We start from the raw sequence: 24,237 nt of genomic DNA, 5'->3' as shown, positions 1-24,237 counted from the left end.
CTCGCTACAGACTTTACAAATATGGCTAAGTGTTAGCCATAATTTATAAGCTAAGACTTTTTTATTGGAAATGGCAGTTCATAATAAGAATTTAAAAACCTCTTCTCTTCTTTACCCACTTACCTTCAGTAAAATATCTGCTAGGGATCCTATAACATGCAAAGCTCCATCTTTTTTCCTAGGATCAATGTTTGGCTCTGTCAGAATCTGGTAGCAATATGCCATCATTTTTGGTAATACCTAGGCAAGACAGAAAACACCATCTCTCTTTATCAAATTATTTTAACAACACTGTTTAAGTTAAAAAATTCATATGACATTTTCAAGTAGAGATTTTATCTTCGCCAAAAAAAAACCTGTGAGGTACTATGCGTAGCATCTTTCCACAGTTACAATTTAGAAGGTTCCTTTTCCAACTTTTCACAGAATCATAGAACGGTTAGGGTTGGAAGGGACCTTCAAAGGTCATGTAGTCCAACCCCCCTGCAAGGAGCAGGGACATACTTTTCAGCCAAACTTATTGAAATTAAATTAATTAATCTCCTTGAAATTTCACATAAGTAATAGTAAATAAGGCATTTTTGCTGTTGTCTTGAGGCAAATCCAAAAAGGTGATGAAAAGGCAAGAGGCTCAAACAGTACCTCACCCATTTTTTTCCCTTAACTTCTCTTCTGGCTTGTCTCACACATATATAAATACATACATGTGTGTGTATATATATATGTATGAACATATACATATTCAAGAATAGCTTGAACTAAAACCTCATAAACTTATTTTAATCTACCGATTTTGGCAGCAACTTCCAAAGTTGACTAGACTTAGAAAGGTTTCTTGGCAAAACCAATTGTTTAATATCATTTCCACACCCATTATGTGCTCTTCAGATAATATGACATTTTGATGGTCTCAATATAAATTATGAAAACGTGAAGATCAGTGGACAAAGACTGTTTTGACAACAAAGAAGTAGAAAGGTCATAGGCTACTGTACAAGACTATGTTCTTCTCTGAAAATCCATCTGGAAACAGAGCTCCGTGTTTACTGGATGTTAAAATGATACCCAGAAAATGTTTGCAGTTTTAGTAAACTGACATATGCTTTCCAGGGCTTGGCCAGGTACTTTTGCACAGATCACTGCAAGTATAGAAAGATCTACAGAAAAGTTATGTTCCTATTTAAAGAGCAGCTGTATTGAATTGTTAATTTCATTGATGTCAATAGGATTTTAAATAGCATCAGAGAAAATTAATAAGGATCAGGTTTACTTTTCCCCCTGCTACACTTTAGGAAGCTCAGAGCAGCTGTGACAGAGGCTGTTTGTAAACTTGGGAAAACACCAGTACATCTATTCCAATTCAGTTCATATCTGGCAGGTTAATTTTAAAGCTGCAAGGGGAAAACACTTATTTATTTATTTACACATACACACATATTTTAATTCTCCCAAAATTGACAGCACTCAGCCAGTAAAGTGTTTGACTATGTATTAGGAAGTAGATTTTTCTACCTTCCTGTAGCATCTTCAAATTTAAGGGAAAATGACATTATTAAGGAAACTTAAAATCATTATAAACTACTAGTTTCGTACCTCTTTTCTCTTCTTCGCAGCAGTATAAAGAAGATTCTGTGCTGCTGTTGTAGTGGATGCATAATCCTCAAATACATCTGACAAATTAAAAAAAAAAAGCAAAAAAGCAATAAATAAATATTTCCTTTTCTGAATGACATAATAATAAAATTTTTATAAACCATCTTGTTTGTGGGATATCACAAAATCAGGGTGAATATGTAAGTTCAAAACTATTGACACAGCTGTCTTCACTTCATGGTTAAAGAGTCAGACCCAAGCTTATGTCACACAGCTTATGAAAGCATTTACTTTTTGCCTTAAAAATCTACTGACCACTCATCACTCTCTTTATTAGGAACGTGTTATTTATTCATTAATCCATTTGAGACCCTGTATCTAAGGAATGAAAAATTCTGGGTTTTTTAAATTAAAACTACTATAGGAAGAAAAACAATACATTCCAGTACCATCTGTATACCATATGTACAAAATTTTGGCTTGATTTTATTAAAACCTCATGGGAAACTTTTGTATGTAAAAACTACTTGGACCTGGGATAGTTTTAAATCTGCTGGAAGTTGAAGCTTTTTAGATTCATTCATTACAAGTAAACCTCCTTTAATCATATTGCAAATATAATTTATATCTTAAAAAAAAATAGTCTGTGCTGCCAAACATTCTAATCCAAACATCTCTACACAAATTCAATTAAATAAAAAGATCTAAAAAGGTAGTCTTAAAATGTAGGTAAAATTACACACTAACTTTTCCTGAGAACTTGAAGATAAAACATGATTAACAAGTACAACCAGACTACTGGAATTCTTGTTCCAAACTCAAATATGTCTTATTAAACTTCAATTTAATGTACTTCCATCCTTGTTTGTTTTTTTTTTTCTTTTACCTTCCACAATACAACTTAAATCTGTATTTAACTGTCTCAGCTGCATGTAAAAATAGGATTCACTACTTACACAGAAAGAGCTAAATTCATACAGTAAAAATCAGCAATGTATTTGTACCCCAGTGATCAACAATATATCACTATTAATTTTTTGCACAGTAACTCTCTAAATTCTTTTTATTATTCTATGAGCATTTACATTCTGTTTTCACATATGTTAATCACAGATTAACCAATTAAAAATTCCCAAATGCTACATATCTCTGTGGTGTCTGGCTTGCTGGAGTTTTCCAGCTAACTTTGCTGGAAAGTTAGTATTTTTAGTATTTAGTAGTAAGTATATTTAGTATTTAGTAGTTAGTATTTTTAAAAGTACCCTTCTCTTTTTCAATGACATGCCTCTTTTATCAAAAGTAATTTTTCATAATATGGTCCTATGTGATATTCACAAGATTTTGCACTGCGTCTTTTAAAAGAATACATATATCTAATTACCTTACAATTTAGTAATAATAATTGGGAAAAAAAATGCTGAAAACATTAACAATTCTCAACAGGGAAAGAGCAAGTCAGGCCTCTTCTGGCCAAAGTGAGAGCTGCAAGAACTTTCAGACAGCTGGCACATCTGCAGCTCAGGATTCTGAAACCGGCATTAAAAAGTGAGCAAGTCAGTTTATTTGAGTTGCACTGAGCACGTGTGAAGAAAAAAAAAAGTTAAGAGAACCATTTAGTCGCACAGTTATGATGAAAGCAGAAAATAAATGCTAAACACAAACATTTACCAAATTTCATGCGGATATATTCATATGGATCCTCTTGCCAGAGCTCTTCATCCTCATCTTTGTAGCACATTAGAGAGAATATAACTTCTTCTGTTATACTCTAATATTAGAGAAGTCAAATATACATAAGTACACATAAAATAAAATTCCAGTACAGCTTCCCTCCACTATGCACTCATTACTAGACCTACTTTTCTGAAGATTAAAATTCTTTTAACTAGTGTTTTCTCATTTTGACTAACACAAACAAACTTAAAATATACATATTTTCCTCTTGCAACAGTCCCAGACAGCAGTAGTTATATAATCTAACTTTATAATAATACAGTGCTATGCACAAAATATACTTCAGGACACAGTCTATAAACAGTAGAACATCACATTCTGCAGAAGGATCTCACCAATGCCAACACTTAACATGAGAATGGATTTCAGAGTTCTTCCTCTTAACACTCATGGCATTAATTATCTACAACAGGGGAGCTTATGATATGAAAAAATAAAAGCATGAAAATCACTTTTACTTGTTTTGAGTTCATTCATAAAACATGCCCTTGAAACAAAGTACACTTCCTCACAGCTCACGTTCTCTTTGCCCATTATCTTTGCACTACAATTAATTATGAATTTCTAAATCTATAGACAATTCTGAGCACTAGCAACTAGTAAAAGCCAGAATATTATGACTTTTTGTCAGACTTCAAAAATAAAAACAAAGAACTTATGGAACTGAATCTTTAATTTGCTTAACAATATCTGCAATAAAAGATAATCATAATACAGAAAAAAACAACGACATTAATGTAGAAATGCTATTTTTTGCCCAGATCAATTGCTGCATGAAAGATTCATCAGCCTTCTTTAAAACTGCAAAACTGGTGAGGTTTTTGGGGTTTTTTTAATCACCCTGATGACATGCACTTTTTATGACTGGGTTTTATGCACTGACCTGTATGTGTGGCTTCATTTGCTTCCATGTTACAGAGTGAATAACCCCTTGGTTCAGATAATTTAATGTTTGCTGAAGAACACGTGGCGCAACGTAGTCTTTTTGCCTGTATTGGTCTAAGATTTTTAAAAGAACCTGAAGAAATGACAGATTAATATTTTTAAATGAATACTGAAAATTCTCTCTCACGCGTAGACATCCAGTGCACCTCTTCAGTGAATGTATGTGAACAGATTAATTAGTTTTACAGCAAAGGTTCTAGTGTTAGTAATCACTGTCATGCCTTTGATCCAAAAATCAGAAATAATTTAAATATTAAGGATCTAACCCTGCAAGCATTTATGTATGTGTTTACTTTTACTACTAGTCTCACCATGTGATCACTTGTGATTGTAAAACCAAGATATACTTCAATATTCACAGGCTCACAGTTTACAAAGGCCTCAGCCAAAATTGGAATAGATAAGGAAAAGGCCCAGTGCGATTTTCAAACTGGTTGGCTTCTAAATCTGTTAGTAGTGTCTGTGTTCATATTTAAGGACAGGCCTCTAAAGAAGACAAATTACTTTGGAAGAACAGTGATAAGAATAGAAATGCTAAACCAGAAAAGAAAAATAGGTTAGCGTCTAAATCTGCAAATCAGAAGAGATGCAAATCCCTTAACTTCAATTACCTGTTGTAACCATAATGTATCTCCTACGATGCTATCACAAACTCTCTCACACAATGCTTCCTTAATACAAAGGATTGCTCTACTAAGAAAAACCGACAGTACAAAGCCACTAATCTGCACTAATGGCATATGAATTATTAAGTGTTAGTAAGTGTAAAGAATTGCAAGTACACGAATAACAACAAAAATCAAGGGCAACGCATAACAAAATATTCAGTCACATATTTTCAGAAGGACAATTCTGCTTTATAATACTTGACAACATTATAATAAATCTTATTTTTAACATAACTCCCTCCTTTCGAGTACTAAGTCTGATCTTAAGTCTTTTATATAATATGCTGCTTGGGCAAGAATTGTCTATATCACATGTAGACTCTAGCACAATGTCAGCACTTAACAACTGATAAATAAGTAATGAAGGCTCAGTAATGTAATATTCACAATAGAATTCTTACTAACCCTGCAAGGAAACGTGACAAATCAGCACTTAAAAGCCAGAAACAGAAGAAACGTGCAGATCGTCCAGTCCATTTACCTTCAAAGCTAAACTGCTCCCTCTACTATGTAGCCTAATCGCTTAACAGACAAATTTTAAGTATTTCAAATGACAACTGCCTGTGGGATTCTGTTTTTCCCACTCAGGAGTTAAATGTTGCAAGGAGTTTGGGATAGATATTAGACTATTCCCCTTTTCATGTAATGCTTACAGCCTTAATCACAATCATTCCTCTCTTTAGTCCTTAACATTTACGTATTTACACAGAATTAACATGCTGATGGATAAACTGTTCTGTTGTCAAACTGGATGGAGAAAAGTAATTTTGTTTTGCAGACAATCCTGGTATTTTGAAATCTAGTTTAAATTTGACTTGAAGTGACAACAACAGCCTGGCACTCTGCATCAAAGACACTGGAAATTTAAACTGTAAGAAGGCGGCAGATGCCATGTCAGGGATATTTAATCTGGCAGCATGCTGAGGAGCCACATATTCTGGAAACACACATTATCCAAACACTTGTCACTTCAAAAACAGCATCCCCAGGTTTTTTCAATGTTTACAGGCCAAAGGGAATCAAGGGCCCATAATCATGAGCAGGAGAGCATACTGCATTCTCCTGGCTTCTTAGAAGCCTGTTTGGAATATGTAACCCAAAAGCCTGGACACCCAAGAGCTTTAGCTGAGCTGAAATCTTGGGAACTACCACTCCTACTCATCTAGTGCATGGCAGGCTGAATGAGAAACAGGAGGAGCTGTGCCAAAAACATCTGAGCTTGGGAGCCAGCACTCTCAGAGCTTCCAGGCACACAATTGCTATAGCCATTCCACCAAACCAGGGAGATGCTGGAAGCCCACATACCAGGGGCCCATAGTATTGCTGTCAGAAAAACACAGAAAACTCTGACAGGAACTGCCTCTCTTCAGTGCAACTTTATCAGAACTGAACTATCTCCACAAGATCATGTTAATAACAAATAATTAGCATTCCCCAACAAAAACAATTTCCTTGCAAACTGTGAATTTATGTGAATTTATGCTATATTTTCATAAAATATATTTTCCAGGTATCAAATAACTTTATCGCTCTTCTCCAGGCACATTATAATCTGCTTGTATCTTCCTGGAATAAAACAGGAAGATATATATTATTATAATACCATTTTATCAGCACTTGCCTTCTCTTAAAATTTTCCTGCAGGGTTTTTTTTGAATTGCTGAACATTTGTGTTAGTATACCTCAGTTGCGTATGGCACTGAGTTGTAAAGAACTTTTCAGTCACTAAAAGGAAAATCTGCCTGACTTTGTTCATTTTTGTTTAACGAACAAACTTTGATATAAGCACATCGCTAAAAAGTAATGCATGTGTTCAGCCAAAATGATCTAATTTAGAGACAAACAAACTGTACTTACTTGTTGTATGCCCACAGCATAGGTTTTTAAAAAAAACTCTGAGAATTCAAAGTATTCTTTAGTTACATTCCCAGGACTTCCATACCTTTAAAAAGAAGAGGACACAGATATTTACACAGAAGTCTACTGTGTCAGGAAAACTGCACTTTCTAAAACACAAAAGACTCCGAGTAGTCTTCCATCCCCAAAGGAATCCTTTCCCACAGGTTCCTTCTAAGCTATTATGTCCCATATAATGCTCCACTTCCCTTTCCTTTTCTTAGAGTCTCATAAGGTACAATACTATAGTCAAGTAACTATAGCCACCTTTTTGTCACAAGCTCTGTAACTTCCATGTTTATGGCTTCCTTTTCAAATCTTTCCTGCCTTTATATTTGAGAATACAAGCACCTGTAGCTGGATGTAGTTAAAAAAAAAAAAATTAAAAATTACTTTTCCTGTGAGTCCAGTTTCTTGCCATTTTAGAGAGTCAAATCACTTCACTAAGAGCTCAGACCAGTGGCTGTGCCAGTGCATGGCAGAGGACAGCAGCAGGAATACCTTTTTGGTGACCATGAGCTGTCATGTTTGGTCATGACACGACATGTCATGACCAGACTGTTTTGTCTAATTGCACCTCAAGTAATGTTACAGATTTGTAACCCCAACTTGCTTTTCATCAGTTTGTCAGTTTGTTACCGTTCAAAAAGACGAGCTACAATATGCAGCGCCCACTTCTTGCATTTCCACCACACTAGCTCTGGTCTATCATCTTCATCAATTTGCAAAGTCTCCTATAAATAAATACATTTATTTCAAATTAGTTGTGTGTATTGTTGAGAGAAATGATGCTTTAAACATTCCTTGCTGAGTAAACTAATACAAATGCACAACATCGACTAAATCTTTGGTTCTCTCAACAGTTATATAACATTCAGGAACTTTAAAATATCTTAAATAGTCAGTATAACTGTATATGTGCAATACTGTACAATGTACTTTAATCTTCAAAATTATGCATATTTAAAAAATTGAAACTCTCACATATACTTGAATACTACACAGTGGTGTGTACTCTGGCTTAAAACTTAAGCATGATACTAACTCCTCCAAATATATACCCCCTAACCATATACTAACACAAAAGCTATTAAAACAGCGTTAAGGTTGTGAAATAAATTTCTAAAAAACTTAGGCAATGCCAGTTAATGTTGTACACACACAAACAAGATTACTGCTTTTATTTTGTTCTTCAAGAAACATGAAGGAAAGAAACTGGCTAAAATATTTTGGAAGCTTCCAAAATATCTCAGATTGGAGTTTACATGGCTTTACTATCCCAGACAAGGAAATTCTGACAGCTTACATGATCTTCCTGCGTTTCTGCCAGAAACACCACTTACTCCAATGGTAAGAATATTAAATAGATGACATCTTTAAAAAAGAACACTTAGAAAACCTTCACATTGACCGTTCCTCACATGCCAACACACAAGCATCAGAGGCCCTTACAAAACTAAAACTTACCGGAGGTACATTTCTATCAATTATAGTACGGAAGATCTCCATCCACTGAGTCATAGTCTGGTTATTCACCAACTGGAGCGGCAATGCATACTGAAATAAGAAAAAAACCTCGTGGTCATGAAATACTAATTTTCTCTGAAAAAGGTAGAAGATGTTTCTACAGTAGTTACGTTCTGAGGAAGATGAGGTTTTAAGTAAAATTAAAACTAACTAGGTTAGATATCAACACTACCCTAATTGCATCCTTCTTAGTACAATTTACAGAGGAATTTCTGAGCAGACACTATTTGAGGAAAGTTCCTTGGTCTGAGAACTTGCTAATTTTTTTTATTTTTTCTTTTTCTTCCCGATCGGCCAGCTGACTTTTAGGGACCACAGCGGCTGCTATACTACAGGGCTTGGGTAAACCAATAGCATTTTATCAAGTGAAATGGACTCCTAATTACTACCTGGCTACTATCTAGTAAATCTTACTTCTCTACAAAATCCAAAGCAAACTGACAATATTCAGGCAAGCTACTGAAAAGTAAAATAGGATCCTGGGATCTTTTTAATCCTCCTCCCATCTAATAACAAACTATTTTAGCTTTTTAACTCCCAGTAAGAATTTTCAGGATGACCCTTACATAGGATCTTGGTTTGTTTCTTATTCTCTACAAGTAATTCCTCACCATACTCATGCCTGTAAAAGCCAAATTCATCTCTGTAAAATGCATGTGCCTCAATAAATAATTTCTGCCACATCCTCAGAAGATAATCAGAAATGTCACCTACTGAAGTACACTATTTCACAATTATACTACAATATGCCCTACTACCACTGTCAGAGGCCAACAGCACAGCCTAGATACTCATATAGTTTATATCGGGTTATGTGTGACTTTATATAAATAGGAACATTTCTTCAGCAAGCTTACAGACAGGATGTGCAGCAGAACCTAGATTCATTAAAAATTTCATCTGCGGGATCATGCAACAAGCTTTTATGCAGAAAAATCCATAAAGATAATATTTTTTTAGAAGTTATTTATTGTACATGAGTTTTCCCATCCAAATTGGTATTCTTATTCAATCACACCCATGACTGTGCTGAAGGGGGTAGTTATGCCCAGCAAAGTAAAAGTTTTGGTTTTCTTGTACACAGATGCCAACCTGAACAAGAGCATAGAAGATTTTTAAGATCTGTTTCTGAAGCAGTACAGAGTAATGGGAGTTATCAGGCAGAAGCTGGATCATCTGCTGCTGAATCCGAGGCAAAAATATTTGCATTGCTGCTATGAGAGGATCTCGCTCCTCTGCTTTTTTGTATCTGCAAAGGAAACAAAAATGTTGGTCCAGGATTTACACACTGGAGATTCTAATGCCTGTTCCCCACTAGCAACTTAATTTCTATACCCTAAAAAAAAAAAAAAAATTTAATATCCAGCACTCACTCATTCACCTTCTTCCCCTCTAGCCCCCATCTCAAAAATTTGTGCAAATTCCCTAACCTACAGAGGAACTAAAAAACAACAAATGTCACCTTATTTAAATGTAGCCATTGGAAGGAAGAAATAGTGTTCTTTACTACTGAACTGTAAGCTCATGGGAGCAGGGACTTAGATTTCTGACATGCATACCAATGCCAAACCCAAGCTGAGTGCTGGACAGTCATTGAAAGGGAAAGACAATTCCTTTGTTTTGGCAAGATTCTCTCTTCCTCTGTTTACATTTTTTTTTGTGTGTGGTTTATACATGTTTCTAACAAGAGATTTTTTATTTTTTTTTTTCCAAAACGCGTGAGAGAGCACATACACTTCTTCTAATTTACACTCTGTGGATTTAGACTATCAGGAGTATGGTACAGGTAACAATATGCAATAGGAGTACAACAACAGTACTGTATTCATGACATAAAAATAGAAAATAATTTGCATTTATATATCCAACATTTGGAGAATCTTCAAACAAAAGAAGTTACAAACATTTAAGAATTTTTCACAGATGACTTAAATCAGATCAAAAGTACCAAGCCTTAAAAAAAAAGTCAGTAAATATATATAGGTTATTGCTGGCATCTCTGCTTTCAACTCACTGATGATATAAAGATGACAAATAGTTTTCATTTATCTGCAGGAAAGGAAGCATATGACAATTATTAATTCTCATTTTCTATCTGAATTCCTTGTAGAACGGCCAATGCTCTTAAGAATGCCATTCTCAGTAATCAGCTGAGACTAAAAGTACTGATTCCTCATCTGCTGATGGACATCAACTTACTCGTAAGTCTTCACCAGCTGATACAGGCACAGGAGGCTCCCAAGCCAACTCCCACTGTTCTGAGACTGCAAGTAGTAGCCGATCTTGTCTACCACAGCTGTCCAATGGCCGGGAAAGTCATGTTTAATGATAGCACGGAGACACATTGTCAGCTGGGCTCTATGGCAAGAGGGAAAAAAAAATACATTGTAAGTAAATAAGATCATGGCATAGTATTTAGTATTAAAGGATAAATCCCAAATCTTGGTTTATTGGCCACAATATACATATTACATCATAAGTATCATACATATTTTGACAGTACTGAAAGAGTTCTAGAAGTGGCAGAGGAAAAGGAAGAAAAAACATCCCACAGGATTTAACTTTAAGGAAGAAACTATTTTCTGAACATTTTAGCTACTTTTCTCCCTTCCTCCTCTCTCTCCACGCCCATCAGGCAATATTTGAAAACAATTAATTGCTCACGAAACCAGCTAGCTTTGTACTTTGAAAATTAACATTTATACTTCTACATGCTTATGACGCTGAAAGCAACCACAAAAACACAAATTCGTACATTTTTATTTAAAAAATATTGGCCTGTATTATGCTCCAAGCCAGAGGTTCCTCGAGAAATTACAGTTTTCCTGGGATCTTATAGAACAGCACTTCTCAACCTCTGAAACATACCCACTTCTAGATGCCACTCACAACAGTGAGGCAGGACAGGATTGTTAATTGACTAAAGTGAGGTGTGACTAAAAAAGATCCCAAGAAACTGAGGTTCTCACATTAACTACATCCAGACTAGGAGGTCTGAAAACTTGAGCTACAGGAATATCTCTACACAATGTAAGGTACCTCACTAAATCAGGAGAACGAATTATTCCTTCTACAATGTTATCACGAATCTGCTGACGATCATTTTCATGAATGTTGAATGGAAATACTGCTCCTCCAGGAGGTGGTTCACGGTCCGGCCAGTACTGTGTCACCATGTTCTTCAGGTAAATGGCAGCTAAGTACAAACATTGGGGAAATGATAATGTAATTCTAACACATTTCCACATTACTCTGTGCTCAACATGTAGCAGAGTTGAAAGTAGAACGACAAGTTGAAAAGACAACTAAAAACAACTGCATGAATTCTTAACAACTATATGCACTAAGCACAGCTGAGTCAGAAAACTATTTTTTTTTAATGTTTCCACACCAGATCAGGCTCAAGTGCCTGGTCCTACACAGAACATAACAGTATTTCAGCCATCTTCTATCAGGGTACATTCTTCATTACAGCAGTCCTCCATATGGACATAATATTCCATCGTACTAAACAAGCAAACAAAAATCTACTTATCTGCATTTTTATTCATCCCTAAAATAACTACTCAAGCTCAGTAAGTGACGTTTTGGAAGGTTCGTGTAAACAAATCATTGCACATGCAGATGGGACACTGTTTGGGGAAATGCCCAGTATGAAACTGGCACATGGCCTACCTTCTATTCAGACAGAAATGTTTGTTGTGAATTCCCTAAGCTTTATCTCACTATTAGGATTTCCCATAATCCCTTAGAATTGTTCCCTTCTGTCTCACATGAAAAACCATGAAAAATAAAGTTAATCTTCAACTGAAAATAAAGCAGCATTTATGCCTCAGTACTAAAATGCCTGTAGGCATTCTTTAAGAAACACAGGAATCGTGGTGTAATACATTAAAGGAATGTTCTTCATAAACTCTTATCCCTGTACTATTTTGGTTGAATACTAGCTAAGGTTGCAAAGTATAAATAAGATATGCTAGGGTACAGTCATTTTTCTTTGTGATGACAAATTACGAAGTATGAAAAACACATAGTTTGTAAAATATTTTTATAAAAGCAAGAGGAAAAACAGTTCTTTGTCTATGACATGCCAGAATATTCAGACAAGAAACAGGTCCAGAAAGACCAGCCCAAGACTTTAATTTACTTTGTTCATCGCTCTTGCTGTTACACAAATTCTTGGCTTTTAAAAAATTCCCAGGGAAATCTGTCGATTTACAAACGTAATTTAAATATGCTGTTGTATTTTAAACCTCCACTTTGTAAAAAAAAAAAAAAATATATATATATATGCTATGCATACTTTTTTTTCCCCCTGAATTATACTGGAATGAGAGATTAATTTATGAAAATGACCTTATGGAGTCTAGATTAAGCATCAAACTTTACTACAGAATGGTTTTACAATGTCATTCAAAGTCGGATTATCTTTGAAAAAATACACGCCAGCATGACAAACAGCCTATGTCAGCATGCCCCAACACACTCAGGGGATTAATAGGATCTGTTAAAAAAAAAAAAAACAACAGCGCTTCTATGGGAAATGCTGTTCCATAGGATAAAAACAGAGCTGTGAATGAAACACAGCTGAATATTTCTTGAAACAGCTGAATATTTTTTTTATCTGTCAAAAATACTGTATAGGAGTAGTTAAAATAGATTATGAGAATTTAGAATCTCATCTTTCACAAATGCATACCCTAAAGTTAACTGCGTCACCGTACCTGAACTCCTACACACAGTTAGGGAATCTTTCTAGACGTCCTCAGACTACAAATTCAGAACTTACCAGCCATGTGAGGTTCCTTCATATCTACTTTTGTGAGAGGGCACCATAGATACTGACTAAGCGTATGTGCCTACCCTTAACCTAGAGAACTATGGGTGCTTTTCATTTTTCCAGGAAAAGGGATTAAAATAGAGAAACATGTATTCAAATGAGATCCACTTTTTTTTTTTTTAAATTGCCACTTGTCTTGGCATCACTGCTACTTCATCACCAGAAGAAAGAATATCTGTGGCTCCCCGGGTACTCAGTTTTGAGCAGAAATCATTCTCTTTTCATATCAGTATTGCAGTAATACAGTAGGGATCACTACAAACACAGGGAAGCCAAAGCGGGACTCCTTACCCACAGTTTTAACTAGACCCTCATGTAGGAAAGAAACGGCAAAGATAGATCCTTTTCATTTCCACATTTAGAATAAATGAAAGAAGGAAGTTCTCTCACCTGCTTGACGCACTGGAAATTCAACTTGATCTGACACTATGATTTGCAGCAGACTTGGAGCAAAATTGATGATCTTATAGGACTGAAATACATATAAAACACAGTTAGCAAATCACTAGGTTTTAAGAAGACTGTATTACCAAAAGCTGAATAAGAACTACAAACTAAGGATTTTGCAGATTTTGACCCTCCTCATAAAGTATGAAAGGTTTTAGCACTTGGATTTACCCAGATCTGCAGCAATCCAAATAATTACTTGTAAAAGCCAAGCACGTAACAGCAAATTGGTGAAATAAATAATGTGAGAAGAGTCTGTATTAGAGATTAGTGATAATGAATATTTAAATAATTCTGAGAATGCATAATGTGAAGGACTACAGATCTGTCTTTGAATTATTTAGCTTAGCCTTGTAAGTCAAATAGATAGTGACATGCTTCATCAATACATACCATTTATTTGCAAAACAGATTGTAGTATAAAAGCAATATAGACTTTTGAGGAGATTAAGAAAACCATTTAAAATTATTTTCAAGTGTAAACAGCATCTGTATTAGCATATATTATACAGCTATTTTTTAACAGACTAGAAATATAGTGCATCTTAACAGAAAAAATAAAAACTGAGGAAACACAGTGAAATAACAATTTTTAATTAAACTCAAGCGTAGACAGATAACATTTCAAAACCCACAGCCTTCCCAAGAACTTTTCAAACACTACATCAGCCACACAGCTGAAGAATTTCAAAGATAAAACAATGTTCACTGAACTTCTAAGCAAAGCACACCAGATTTAAAAGATGTGAAAATATGATAGCATTGTATTGTTGTCATTCAACAAGGGTCCTCCAACATGAAGAATTATTGACTCAGTATGGTGCAGTTACTGCTAGGCCTTGGCTACTAGGTCAGATCTTTCATCACTTAGACCCATGTACTTGATGTTCAAAGAGAGGTATTTCTTGGGGCTAGATGACAGAAGCTTTCTTTATTTCACCCTTTGTAGTATTTCTTTCCAACTTGACTATGTCTGGCAGTTCTGTGGCTGCTTCCAGAGCTGTGCTTTAAGTACAAGTACACTACATTCTCCTGTAAACTCTGCCTCATTCAAAAGGTGTGAAATAAGAATCATAGAATAGTTTGGGTTGGAAAGGACCTCTAAAGGCCATCTAGTCCAAACCCCCTGCAAGGAGCAGGGACATCTCCAACCAGATCAGGTTGCTCAGAGTCCCGTCCAACCTGGCCTTGAATGTTTCCAGGTATGGGACATCACCCACCTCTCTGGACAACCTGTTGCAGTGTTTCACCACCCTCATTGTAAAAAAATTTTTCCTGATGTCCAGTCTGAATCTACCTCCCTCTATTTTAAAACCGTTACCCCTCCTCCTATCACAATAGGCTCTTCTAAAGAGTTTCTCCTTGTCTTTCCTGTAAGCTGCCTTTAGGTACTGGAAGGCTGCTATAAGGTCTCCCTGGAGCCTTCTCTTCTCCAGACTGAACATGTTCTGCTCTTTATGTACCCAGTTCCTCGATCTAATATTTCCATAATGAGGTAAAACTACACTGCTTTCATGATGCCTAAGTGTAACAGCTGCATCACAACACTATCATTCAATAATTTTACCACATCACTTAACTTTCTGGCCCTCATTTTAGTCATTAAAACGACAGTCTAATTGTAACCTACTTTGTGCTCATAGACTCATTTGACATTTATAGAGTAATGTGAGATCTCAGATAAAAGCAGTAATGGTAAATCAAAAGCATACTTTCCCACAGTTCCCTTCTCTATAAACTTTAATGATCCATAAGAAATGCTCCAAATAAAGTAACAGCTGTAACACACAGCACAGGAACTCCATTTATCTATGGACATGCTGAAATACCAGCTTTCAATGTCAACTGGTAGAAGCATACTGGACTCCAAAGATCACCTTCTCATCGAGTATCCTGGAGTCCAAAGCTGGTCCTTCAGTCTCCACCAGACAGAATCTGTACAACACCGGTGGGTTCTGACGTGGGCTGCAGTAGGCTACCGCAGCCTCCAGCACTCAACACTCAACTCCCAGGGAGATAATGAAAGCACAAGCAATCCCAGCAGCACAGAAAACCAAAAATGTGTGTGAACTCTAATCATCCTTTTTCTTCTAAACAGTGCCAATATGCTGTTCTCAGACCCAAGCTACACACAGCTTTTACTACCATAAACACATTGATTAAGAATGCAATCTTTTTGGGGGTTGTTTTGTTGTTGTTGTTTTCCTGCAGTAATCCTACCAGTATCACATTTAGGGTGGACACAGTGATAAATTATAACACACAGTATAAATTATTTCCCTTTCTCTGTGCAAAGAGCTTTTATTAAATCTACATTAAAGTCACCGCTACTTCAGGAAGCTTTATTGGGACCACTTGTGCTGCATACAACCGCTATCCCTGAAGTTTTGCCAGGATGTATACAAATACGGTTATTTGGCCTGTGCAGAAAATCCTCTCAGCAAGCGCCTGGAGTGACAAAAGACATGTTACGCAGAAGGCACGCGCAGCCTCTCAGAGGGGGCCTCATCCCTACTGGCACACTGCTATGAAGGCTTCTTTGCACTTCTTGTATCAACATCCCTAAAGAGATGACAAGGACACGGTACCAAGCTCCCACTAAATCCTTCTACTCTGTATTATTGCCATTACCATAATTCACACTTCTACACAGCTTCGCTTTCGACTCATTATCAGAAAGACGAAAGCTGTACAGATCAACAGAGATTGTGTGCCCATTTTAGAAACAAGACACCCGATTCTGTTGCATTTGTGAAGCTCAAATACCAGCCCGCTCACTTGTGCGGCAACAAACCCAGCCAGGAAAACTACATGCCGCTTGCAATTTTTAGAACAGAGGACTTTTTAAAAAGCTGCGTGCAGCAACATTTTTCCTATACCAGCACATTCTTGTTGATTTAGTTGTCATGCTAATTGTGATCTTGGGATTTATCCTTTCCCTGCCTTGCTCGGGAAACCACACAACAGGCTCCTGGACACCAGCAAGTAAAGCTGTAGGTATCACACGAGTAGGTGCAGAGCAATTGTCAGGTGTGCACTGAGCAATCGGAGAGAGACAAGGAAGAGACCTCGGAACGAGACGAGTTCAGCAAGACAGTTATTTACATCATTACGGCTGCACCTGAACTTTTGCAAAGGGAGAGCAGGAATATCATCAGTCCCAGGGAAGGGATGGAAAGCTATCTGCCGATTTTGAAAAGCTGTGCCCAGGAGCCGCAGGGAGGCACCAGATGGCTGAAAAAGACCTTCAGCGCAACTCCCGTAACACAGCACATTGCTTTGTGCAGTTTGTGAATAATTACATCGCCTTGAATTCACACTGCTGTGATTTGGTAAAACTTTCTACAAAGGTGCTGATCGACGAGGGCATATGTTTATTCTAAACCAGAAAGTAAAAGTCATTGAAAAATAAACTTTCATTAAGTACTTATCAAGAACAGTTATTTTAAAGTTGTGTAAAACACATACTAACTGCTTTTGCATGAATCACAGAGCATTTATGCAAAAAAAACCACACCCAACTCATTTAATTTCCATTGGGATTAAAAGGATGGAATACAGCAATGTGCAAGGCCAGCAGCTAAACTGGGAGAGGCGTATAGCACTGGTAAGATACAATTGGGTAAATTTACAGCAATGAGCAAGGATATGCATGTGTTCACACAGATCTTGTTCCTCCTGGATCTGTCTCAGGATCAGTGCACTGCAGCTGCACAGCTTTCTGCACTCTGTCCTTTCACCTTTGGCCTAATATGTATTCTTCCCCACCTCAGTATCACTGCTCCAGTCTTCCAAAGATCAGAGAACACAACATTTTTTGCCTACTTGCTCTTCCATTTGATTAGGTATAGAAGAGATGGCACCCAAGAAAGGCTCAGATGGGCCACTGAAAAACAGCAAGACGAACACCATCACATGTAAAGGACTAGAATGAAAGGAGAGACAAGCAGGTAAAATATATAAGAATTTTCCCAAATGGATCCTACTAAAGCAAACACTTTTCACAGCTAACATTCAGATTCAGCTCCCAGGTTATCATGCATTATAGACTACTAAACTCATTTCAGTAAGTATTATTCATGTGTCTTGCTTGCTGTCGCATTTAAAGCCCACGGCAAGCAACTGCTCCATAATCACATTTGTCAGTAACCTTCCCACTGCACTGAGGGCAACCACGGTGGCTGAGTGCAGAACAGCACTAGAAGGTGCTTCCTCCTCTGCAGAACAACACCACGACAATCTAGGACAATGGATATGGAAAACCGGAGCCTTCCCTCGGGTTCTGCAAGCAAAGCCAAGACCATCATTCTCCACCAGCAGTGAACATCTCTTTCTCCATACCTCTGAATCCAAGTACGGCACAAAAAAAAAATTGCTGAAAAATCAAGGCACTACATCTTTGTTTGCAAAGACAAATACACAGAAGAAATCTGTACCTTGAACACATGAGCAATTAACTGTTTACATAGACTATTTTAAGGCTTACGTACATTTGATTTGAATGCTCAACTATCTGGTTTGCTGAGCTTTATTTTCTGTTTGCTGTGCACTGAAAATGTGTTACTCGGAAATGCCATCAGCATTTGTCACACTCGGGCATATTTTTGCAATTGTTAATAGTATTTTCTCTCTTGTTTTTTACACTGTCTGTCATAGTTGTTAAAACAAACTAGAACTTCAAAAGACACTTTCTTCTTTTCCTGTTCACACACAAAGGTATTATTTGGGGAGGGGAAAACTCGAAGTGTTTTCATACACAGTGAAAATAAGCCTGTGTAAGAATCTATCTGAGCTTCTTTCCTCTGTGGGTTCTGCTACCAAATTCATCCAGTCTCAAACAAACTCCACTTTCCACAGAACTTCTAATCATGCAAGTCAAGATCCTCATTAATTTGGTCTTCAATACAAATACCTGAGCCTCCTTCCTTAGGTAACAAGAGGTGCTCATTGCCACTTTCACAGTGGCCTTAAGACCCCTGCCTACTACGGCAGCCGGCTCAACAAAGATGTGGAAGATACAGACGGAAGTCAACTTTATCCTGGTCTCTTCTGCTTTTGGGTAATCTTCTCACAGTTCTTTCTCTTCTTCCGGTACTGTTACTCAGCTCCTGTCAAAGCCAAATTCTGCAACTCCTCCTCAATATTTAAACAAGCAGCTGTATTTCTGCAATTGTGTTCTTATTTGTTACAGGCCAAAGAAATGTATTACAGCTGGCTGAGTCAATGAAGATTAACACGTAAAAATTCTGTGGTAATCCAAGCCACTGGCCATCATATTTGAGAAACCGTGGCAGTCTGGTGAGGTCCCCGATGACTGGAAGAGAGGGAACATAACCCCCATTGTTAAAAAGAGGAACAAGGAGGACCAGGGCAACTACAGGCCAGTCAGCCTCACCTCTGTCCCTGGCAAGGTCATGGAGCAGATTCTCCTGGAAACCATGGAAACCATGCTAAGGCACATGGAGAGCAAGGAGGTGGTTGGTGACAGCCAACATGGCTTCACCAAGGGCAGATTGTGCTTGACCAACTTGGTGGCCTTCTATGATGGGGTGACAGCATCGGTGGACAAGGGATGAGCAACGGATATAATCTACCTGGACCTGTGCAAAGCTTTTGACACTGTCCCACATGACATCCTTCTCTGCAAACTAGGGAGGCATGGGTTTGATGGACGGACCACTCGGTGGATAAGGAGTTGGCTGGATGGCCGCACTCAGAGAGTGGTGGTCAACGGCTCGATGTCCAAGTGGAGACCGGTCACGAGTGGCGTCCCTCAGGGCTCCATGTTGGGCCCGGCCCTGTTCAACATCTTTGTCGGCGACATGGACACTGGGATAGAGTGCACCCTCAGCAAGTTCGCCGACGACACCAAGTTGTGTGGTGCCGTTGACACGCTGGTGGGGAGGGATGCCATCCAGAGGGACCTTGACAGGCTGGAGAGGTGGGCCCGTGCCAACCTCATGAAGTTCAACCAGGCTTAGTGTAAGGTCCTGCACCTGGGTCATGGCAATCCCAGGCACAAATACAGGCTGGGCGGAGAATGGATTGAGAGCAGCCCTGAGGAGAAGGACTTGGGAGTGCTGGTGAACGAGAAGCTCAACATGAGCCGGCAATGTGCTCTTGCGGCCCAGAAGGCCAACTACATCCTGGGCTGCATCAAGAGGAGCGTGGCCAGCAGGTCAAGGGAGGTGATTCTGCCCCTCTACTCTGCCCTGGTGAGACCCCACCTGGAGCACTGTGTCCAGTTCTGGAGCCCCCAACATAAGAAGGACATGGACCTGTTGGAGAGAGTCCAGAGGAGGCCCACAAAGATGATCAGAGGGCTGGAGCACCTTTCCTATGAGGACAGGCTGAGAGAGTTGGGGCTGTTCAGCCCAGAGAAGAGGAGGCTCCGGGGAGACCTGATAGCAGCCTTCCAGTACCTCAAGGGGGCCTACAAGAAAGACGGGGAGAGGCTGTTCAGTAGGGCCTGTTGTGATAGGATGAGGGGTAATGGTTTTAAAATAGAGGGGGGTAGATTTAGATTGGATATTAGGAAAAAAAAATTTTACAATGCGAGTTGTAGAACACTGGAACAGGTTGCCCAGAGAGGTGGTGGAAGCCTCATCCCTGGAAACGTTCAAGGCCAGGCTGGATGAGGCTCTGAGCAACCTGATCTAGTCAGGGATGTCCCTGCTCCTTGCAGGGAGGTTGGACCTTTCAAGGTCCCTTCCAACTCTAACCATTCTATGATTCTATGAATCCTATCAGAACTGGAATCAGAGATGACTTTGTATGTTCACATAATCAGACAGTACATTCCACAACACTCCAAGAAACAGCACATGAAAGTAGTATTTAGCCATTAAAAAAAAAAAATTAACTAGCAAAAGTCCCTGAAGTCTGTAAGACAGACCTAAAAAGAGTTACAGCCTAGAACAGATAGCAAAGAAAGGTGCACAATGCATATCTTTCCTGGTATGACAATTGACTGTTCTAGTAAGTACAGTGTGATTGATAACTACGATCATAAAGTACACACCAATCATGTGACAGAGCTGAAGAAAAAAAGTGGAGGGGAAAAAAAAAAGAAAGAAAAAGAGGGGCATGAAAAGATGTGTACACTTAGAAAAATCAACAGGCTAGAAGTGAAATGACAGCAGTTACACAATAGAGATTACTGACCCGGCAGGAAATTACTGCTCTAGTTTATCAAGAATCACATTTCAGACAAATCCCGAACACTGAAAGAAGTTAAGTTTGCTGATGAATTCAAATGGAAACAAGTGTGGAGAAGAGCTGTGCTCTCCTATTTCATTTCATAAATTCAGTTTCATGATAAGGCTAAGGAAACACAGCCTGTTAAGGCTAGGAAAACAGGCTAGTAGTGATCAGCCTTTGACAAATATGTCAGAGCAGGTACCAAGAAACCTATTCTAATAAAGAATAAGATTGGCACAAATGGATGTAAATGGACCATAAATTAATTTAGGCTGGAAATCAACACTTGTTCCTAGCTGCAGGAGGAAGTAAATTCACAGTCTTCCAATAGACATAATAAAGGCAAAGAAAAAGGAATCTTGATGCCAGTTCTGAATGCAGTTAGATGATAATCCAGAAGGCAGACAGCAACTTCACTGATTTAACTCTATCTTTACACAGGTGCAGGAACATACAGAAGAGAAAGAGGCATTTTCAAAAAAGCTGGGACTTTTTACAGGTAGGCAAACTTTAATCAATTTTAACCCCATTCCCCACACTCCACACTGTAAGCAAATTCTGGAGTCGGGACTATCACAAGCTTGTGGCTAAAGGACTCTGCATCGGTACAAGCCTGCAGAGTGCCTAGAGAGGTGCTGTACTGGTGGACTGGTAGGATTTATATTCTCTGGGAAGCTCCTGTCACTACCTGGATTCAAACCTGAAAGCAAACGTACACTGCAGACAGGCTAACACAAGAGAAGTTTTACCTCAATACCCTTTATCGTGTATCAGGAGCAGTGTGACTTTAACTAGTGCATAGAATAAAGGTGACTCCTGTTCTGTTTGGCCAAGTTTTGTAATACTTCTTCAGGTAGTTATTGTTGGAGAGTTTTCTGTTTGGTTGGTGGATTGGTTCCTTTGCTAGAACAAGATAAAAGCTAGAATAGCATCTGGATTCCAGTATTTGCAGGAACACAGTTACATGTCAACACTGTCATTAGACACATGGGAGTCTGACACGTCGCTTTGAAGTCTTCCTTCAAAAGCACTCAACGGCTTCAAGATGTCAAAGGCCTACGTTAAACGACATTCCTCAGGAGCACTTTTGTTCCACTCATCCAAAGAGTCATGTCAAACTCAGCAATGCATCAGTATATTATGTCAGTGAGATACATCATGCTTCATTTAGTAACAGAAAGCCTACACAATAGGTATGTCTTAATTCCAAGATTCATTCCTTATAATAGTTAGAAAAGAGAAAATGTGTCAGCTATTTTAAATAAAAATCTGTACCCCAACCCCTTCTCAATAAATATACTTGCGCCCTTGAATCTAAAAGCCGTGACTTTGATGAGAATTGCATTATCCACCACATGAACTTAAAACATTTTACAGATCTCAATCTTAAAGCACTTCCAAAACTTTTCCAACTTCACAGTAGTTGTTGGTGATGTTAAAAGGACAGTGTTAGGAGCAGGACCTGGGAATCCAGACAGCTGCCTCTTTGTTCTGAGCCTGCCAAACATGCATCAGTTTATTGCTGTAGTTTTGATCCCTGTGCAACAGGCTGCTGACAAATATTTATCATTTCCCTCTCGGTGCTTAATAGTAGGGATAAAAATAGGTACTGACGAATTGTTAAAGTAACTATGCCAAATAAAAAGTTTCGCATTTTTATCTAACTATCCGCAAGAGCATTCTCAGTGTCCAGCACTTAATCCACCGATTTACTAAAGGAACTTGCCAACGGCTAAAGCAAGGATTAGCTGTAGCTAATTCAGAAGGAGTTTTAAACTGCCTAAATAGAAAATTAAGCTGGAGTAGCAATCCTGAAGTAGCAGTAATTCCTGACAGCCAGTTCTCATTGACTGTTCTGTTCACACACCAGTGCAGTTGAAAAAACTCGGCTCCTCCAATAGACTCCATCAAATGCTCCACCGAAGTACAGAGGCTAAAGCTTTATTAACGTCGTGCAACAGAACTTTCTCTTCTTTCAAGCGTACAAACCGAGACTGTGGTCGCAGTTTTGATTCGGTGCACACCGCCGCTACATTAACTGTGGGATGCCGTGATAAAAACTACCCACAAAAATCTAATGCGCCTTTCTCGGAGTTTAACTTGGCATGCTGCTGCTGAACAGGGCAACACCAAGCCCCGAGGGCTGCTGTTAGCTATCACCGGAGAGAGCCCTGAGCGGAGCCGAGCTGCGTGTCACGCCTTCCAGCACCGCACACCGAGGATCAGGTTGCCGCACTACACTTCGCTACGCCCTGCTCCCAGGGTCATCAAACTTTAAGGACAAAACCGAGGGAGGGCAGCCATCCCGCCCGGCCGCCGGGCACCTACGGCGTACACCCGGGGGCCGGGCTCCCCGCCTGTGCCCCACGGAGGCCGGGGGAGTCGGCGGGTCTCGCCACGGGGGTCCCGGCAGCCGCACCGGGGCGGCCTTGCCCGCTGCCCTCGCCCGCCGCTGCGGCCGCTGACAGCCGGCGCGGAAGCGCCCGCTCCGGTGGAGGATGCCGCCGTCCCCGGTCCGGCCCCGCTTTCCGCTGCAGCCCGGGCAGGGGAAAGGCAGCGGCGGGGGAACCCCCCGCCCCAAAGCCCCTCACTGCCGAGCGCAGCAGCCAGTCCCGGCACCAAGGAGGGGGCACACTCCGACACCCCCCCCCGCCCCCGCCGCCCCCACCTCGGCCCCTGCCGGCGGGGCCGGGCGGCCCCGTACCGCGCGCGGCGGCCGGGGTGAGGCGCGGCGGGGCGGGGCAGGCCGCCCCCCCCTCACCTGATTGAGCTCGTTCTCGGCGGCGATGCGCAGTTTGGGATCTATGGTGCCCTTCAGAGCCTGGATGATCCTGTTGGGATCCATCTTCCCCTTCTCTCGCCGGCAGGCAGAGCTTCCCCGGGGCAGGAAGAGGAGCTGGAGCCGGAGCCGCCGCTAGCGCCGCCGCCCCCCCGTGCCACAATCGCAGGCTCGTGTCCCCCACCCCCCCTCCCGGTCCCTCGCCAGAGCCATTCACCGGTTTGCGACAGCTGGGTATCGGGAAACCGGCACTGCTTTACGGCCGCAGCGCCGCCTTCTGGCTTCGTCCAGAGGTTGGCGAGAGGTGGCCGCCATTTTGTTGTACGGATAGAAGCCAGCCGGCATGGCTGGCGGCGGGCGGGGTTAGGGGGTGGCCATATCGTGGTACGGCACGGCAGGCAGGCAGGCAGGTGGTGGAGCCCTACGCGCCTGTCTCCCAGGGGGAAAGCAGCGCCGCTTGGGGTGGGGAGGACGCTGCCTTTCACGGTGTATGTGCGGTGACTTCTCTGCTGTAGCTACTGCCTCCGGGGCCGCCTGCCCCGGGCTCCATCCCCGGAGACACCAACGGGAGACTCGCAAGTTGTCGCTGTCATGGCGATGGAGGGCAA

The 24,237-nt window shown here is 39.9% G+C and overlaps 1 protein-coding gene across 1 annotated transcript in view; it reads right to left on the bottom strand.

The window, feature by feature from the left end:
* The window catches only part of IPO8 (importin 8), a 46,586-nt gene extending 22,841 nt beyond the window's left edge, over window positions 1-23,745 (bottom strand). The window contains exons 1-12 of the mRNA XM_086755185.1: window positions 23,612-23,745; window positions 13,594-13,675; window positions 11,403-11,559; window positions 10,563-10,721; window positions 9,456-9,612; window positions 8,304-8,393; window positions 7,476-7,570; window positions 6,798-6,882; window positions 4,211-4,345; window positions 3,262-3,361; window positions 1,594-1,670; window positions 124-240 (exon numbers count right to left, since the gene is read on the bottom strand). Coding sequence (XP_086611311.1) covers window positions 124-240; window positions 1,594-1,670; window positions 3,262-3,361; window positions 4,211-4,345; window positions 6,798-6,882; window positions 7,476-7,570; window positions 8,304-8,393; window positions 9,456-9,612; window positions 10,563-10,721; window positions 11,403-11,559; window positions 13,594-13,675; window positions 23,612-23,695 — 1,338 coding nt within the window. The 5' untranslated portion in view covers window positions 23,696-23,745. The remainder of the gene's footprint in view (window positions 1-123; window positions 241-1,593; window positions 1,671-3,261; window positions 3,362-4,210; window positions 4,346-6,797; window positions 6,883-7,475; window positions 7,571-8,303; window positions 8,394-9,455; window positions 9,613-10,562; window positions 10,722-11,402; window positions 11,560-13,593; window positions 13,676-23,611) is intronic.
* Window positions 23,746-24,237: the final 492 nt, after the last annotated feature.

The sequence above is a fragment of the Chlamydotis macqueenii genome, chromosome 1 (assembly GCF_036417535.1).
Source record: "Chlamydotis macqueenii isolate bChlMac1 chromosome 1, bChlMac1.mat, whole genome shotgun sequence".
Classification (NCBI taxonomy): domain Eukaryota; kingdom Metazoa; phylum Chordata; class Aves; order Otidiformes; family Otididae; genus Chlamydotis; species Chlamydotis macqueenii.
This window is presented reverse-complemented; position numbering and strand designations above follow the sequence as displayed.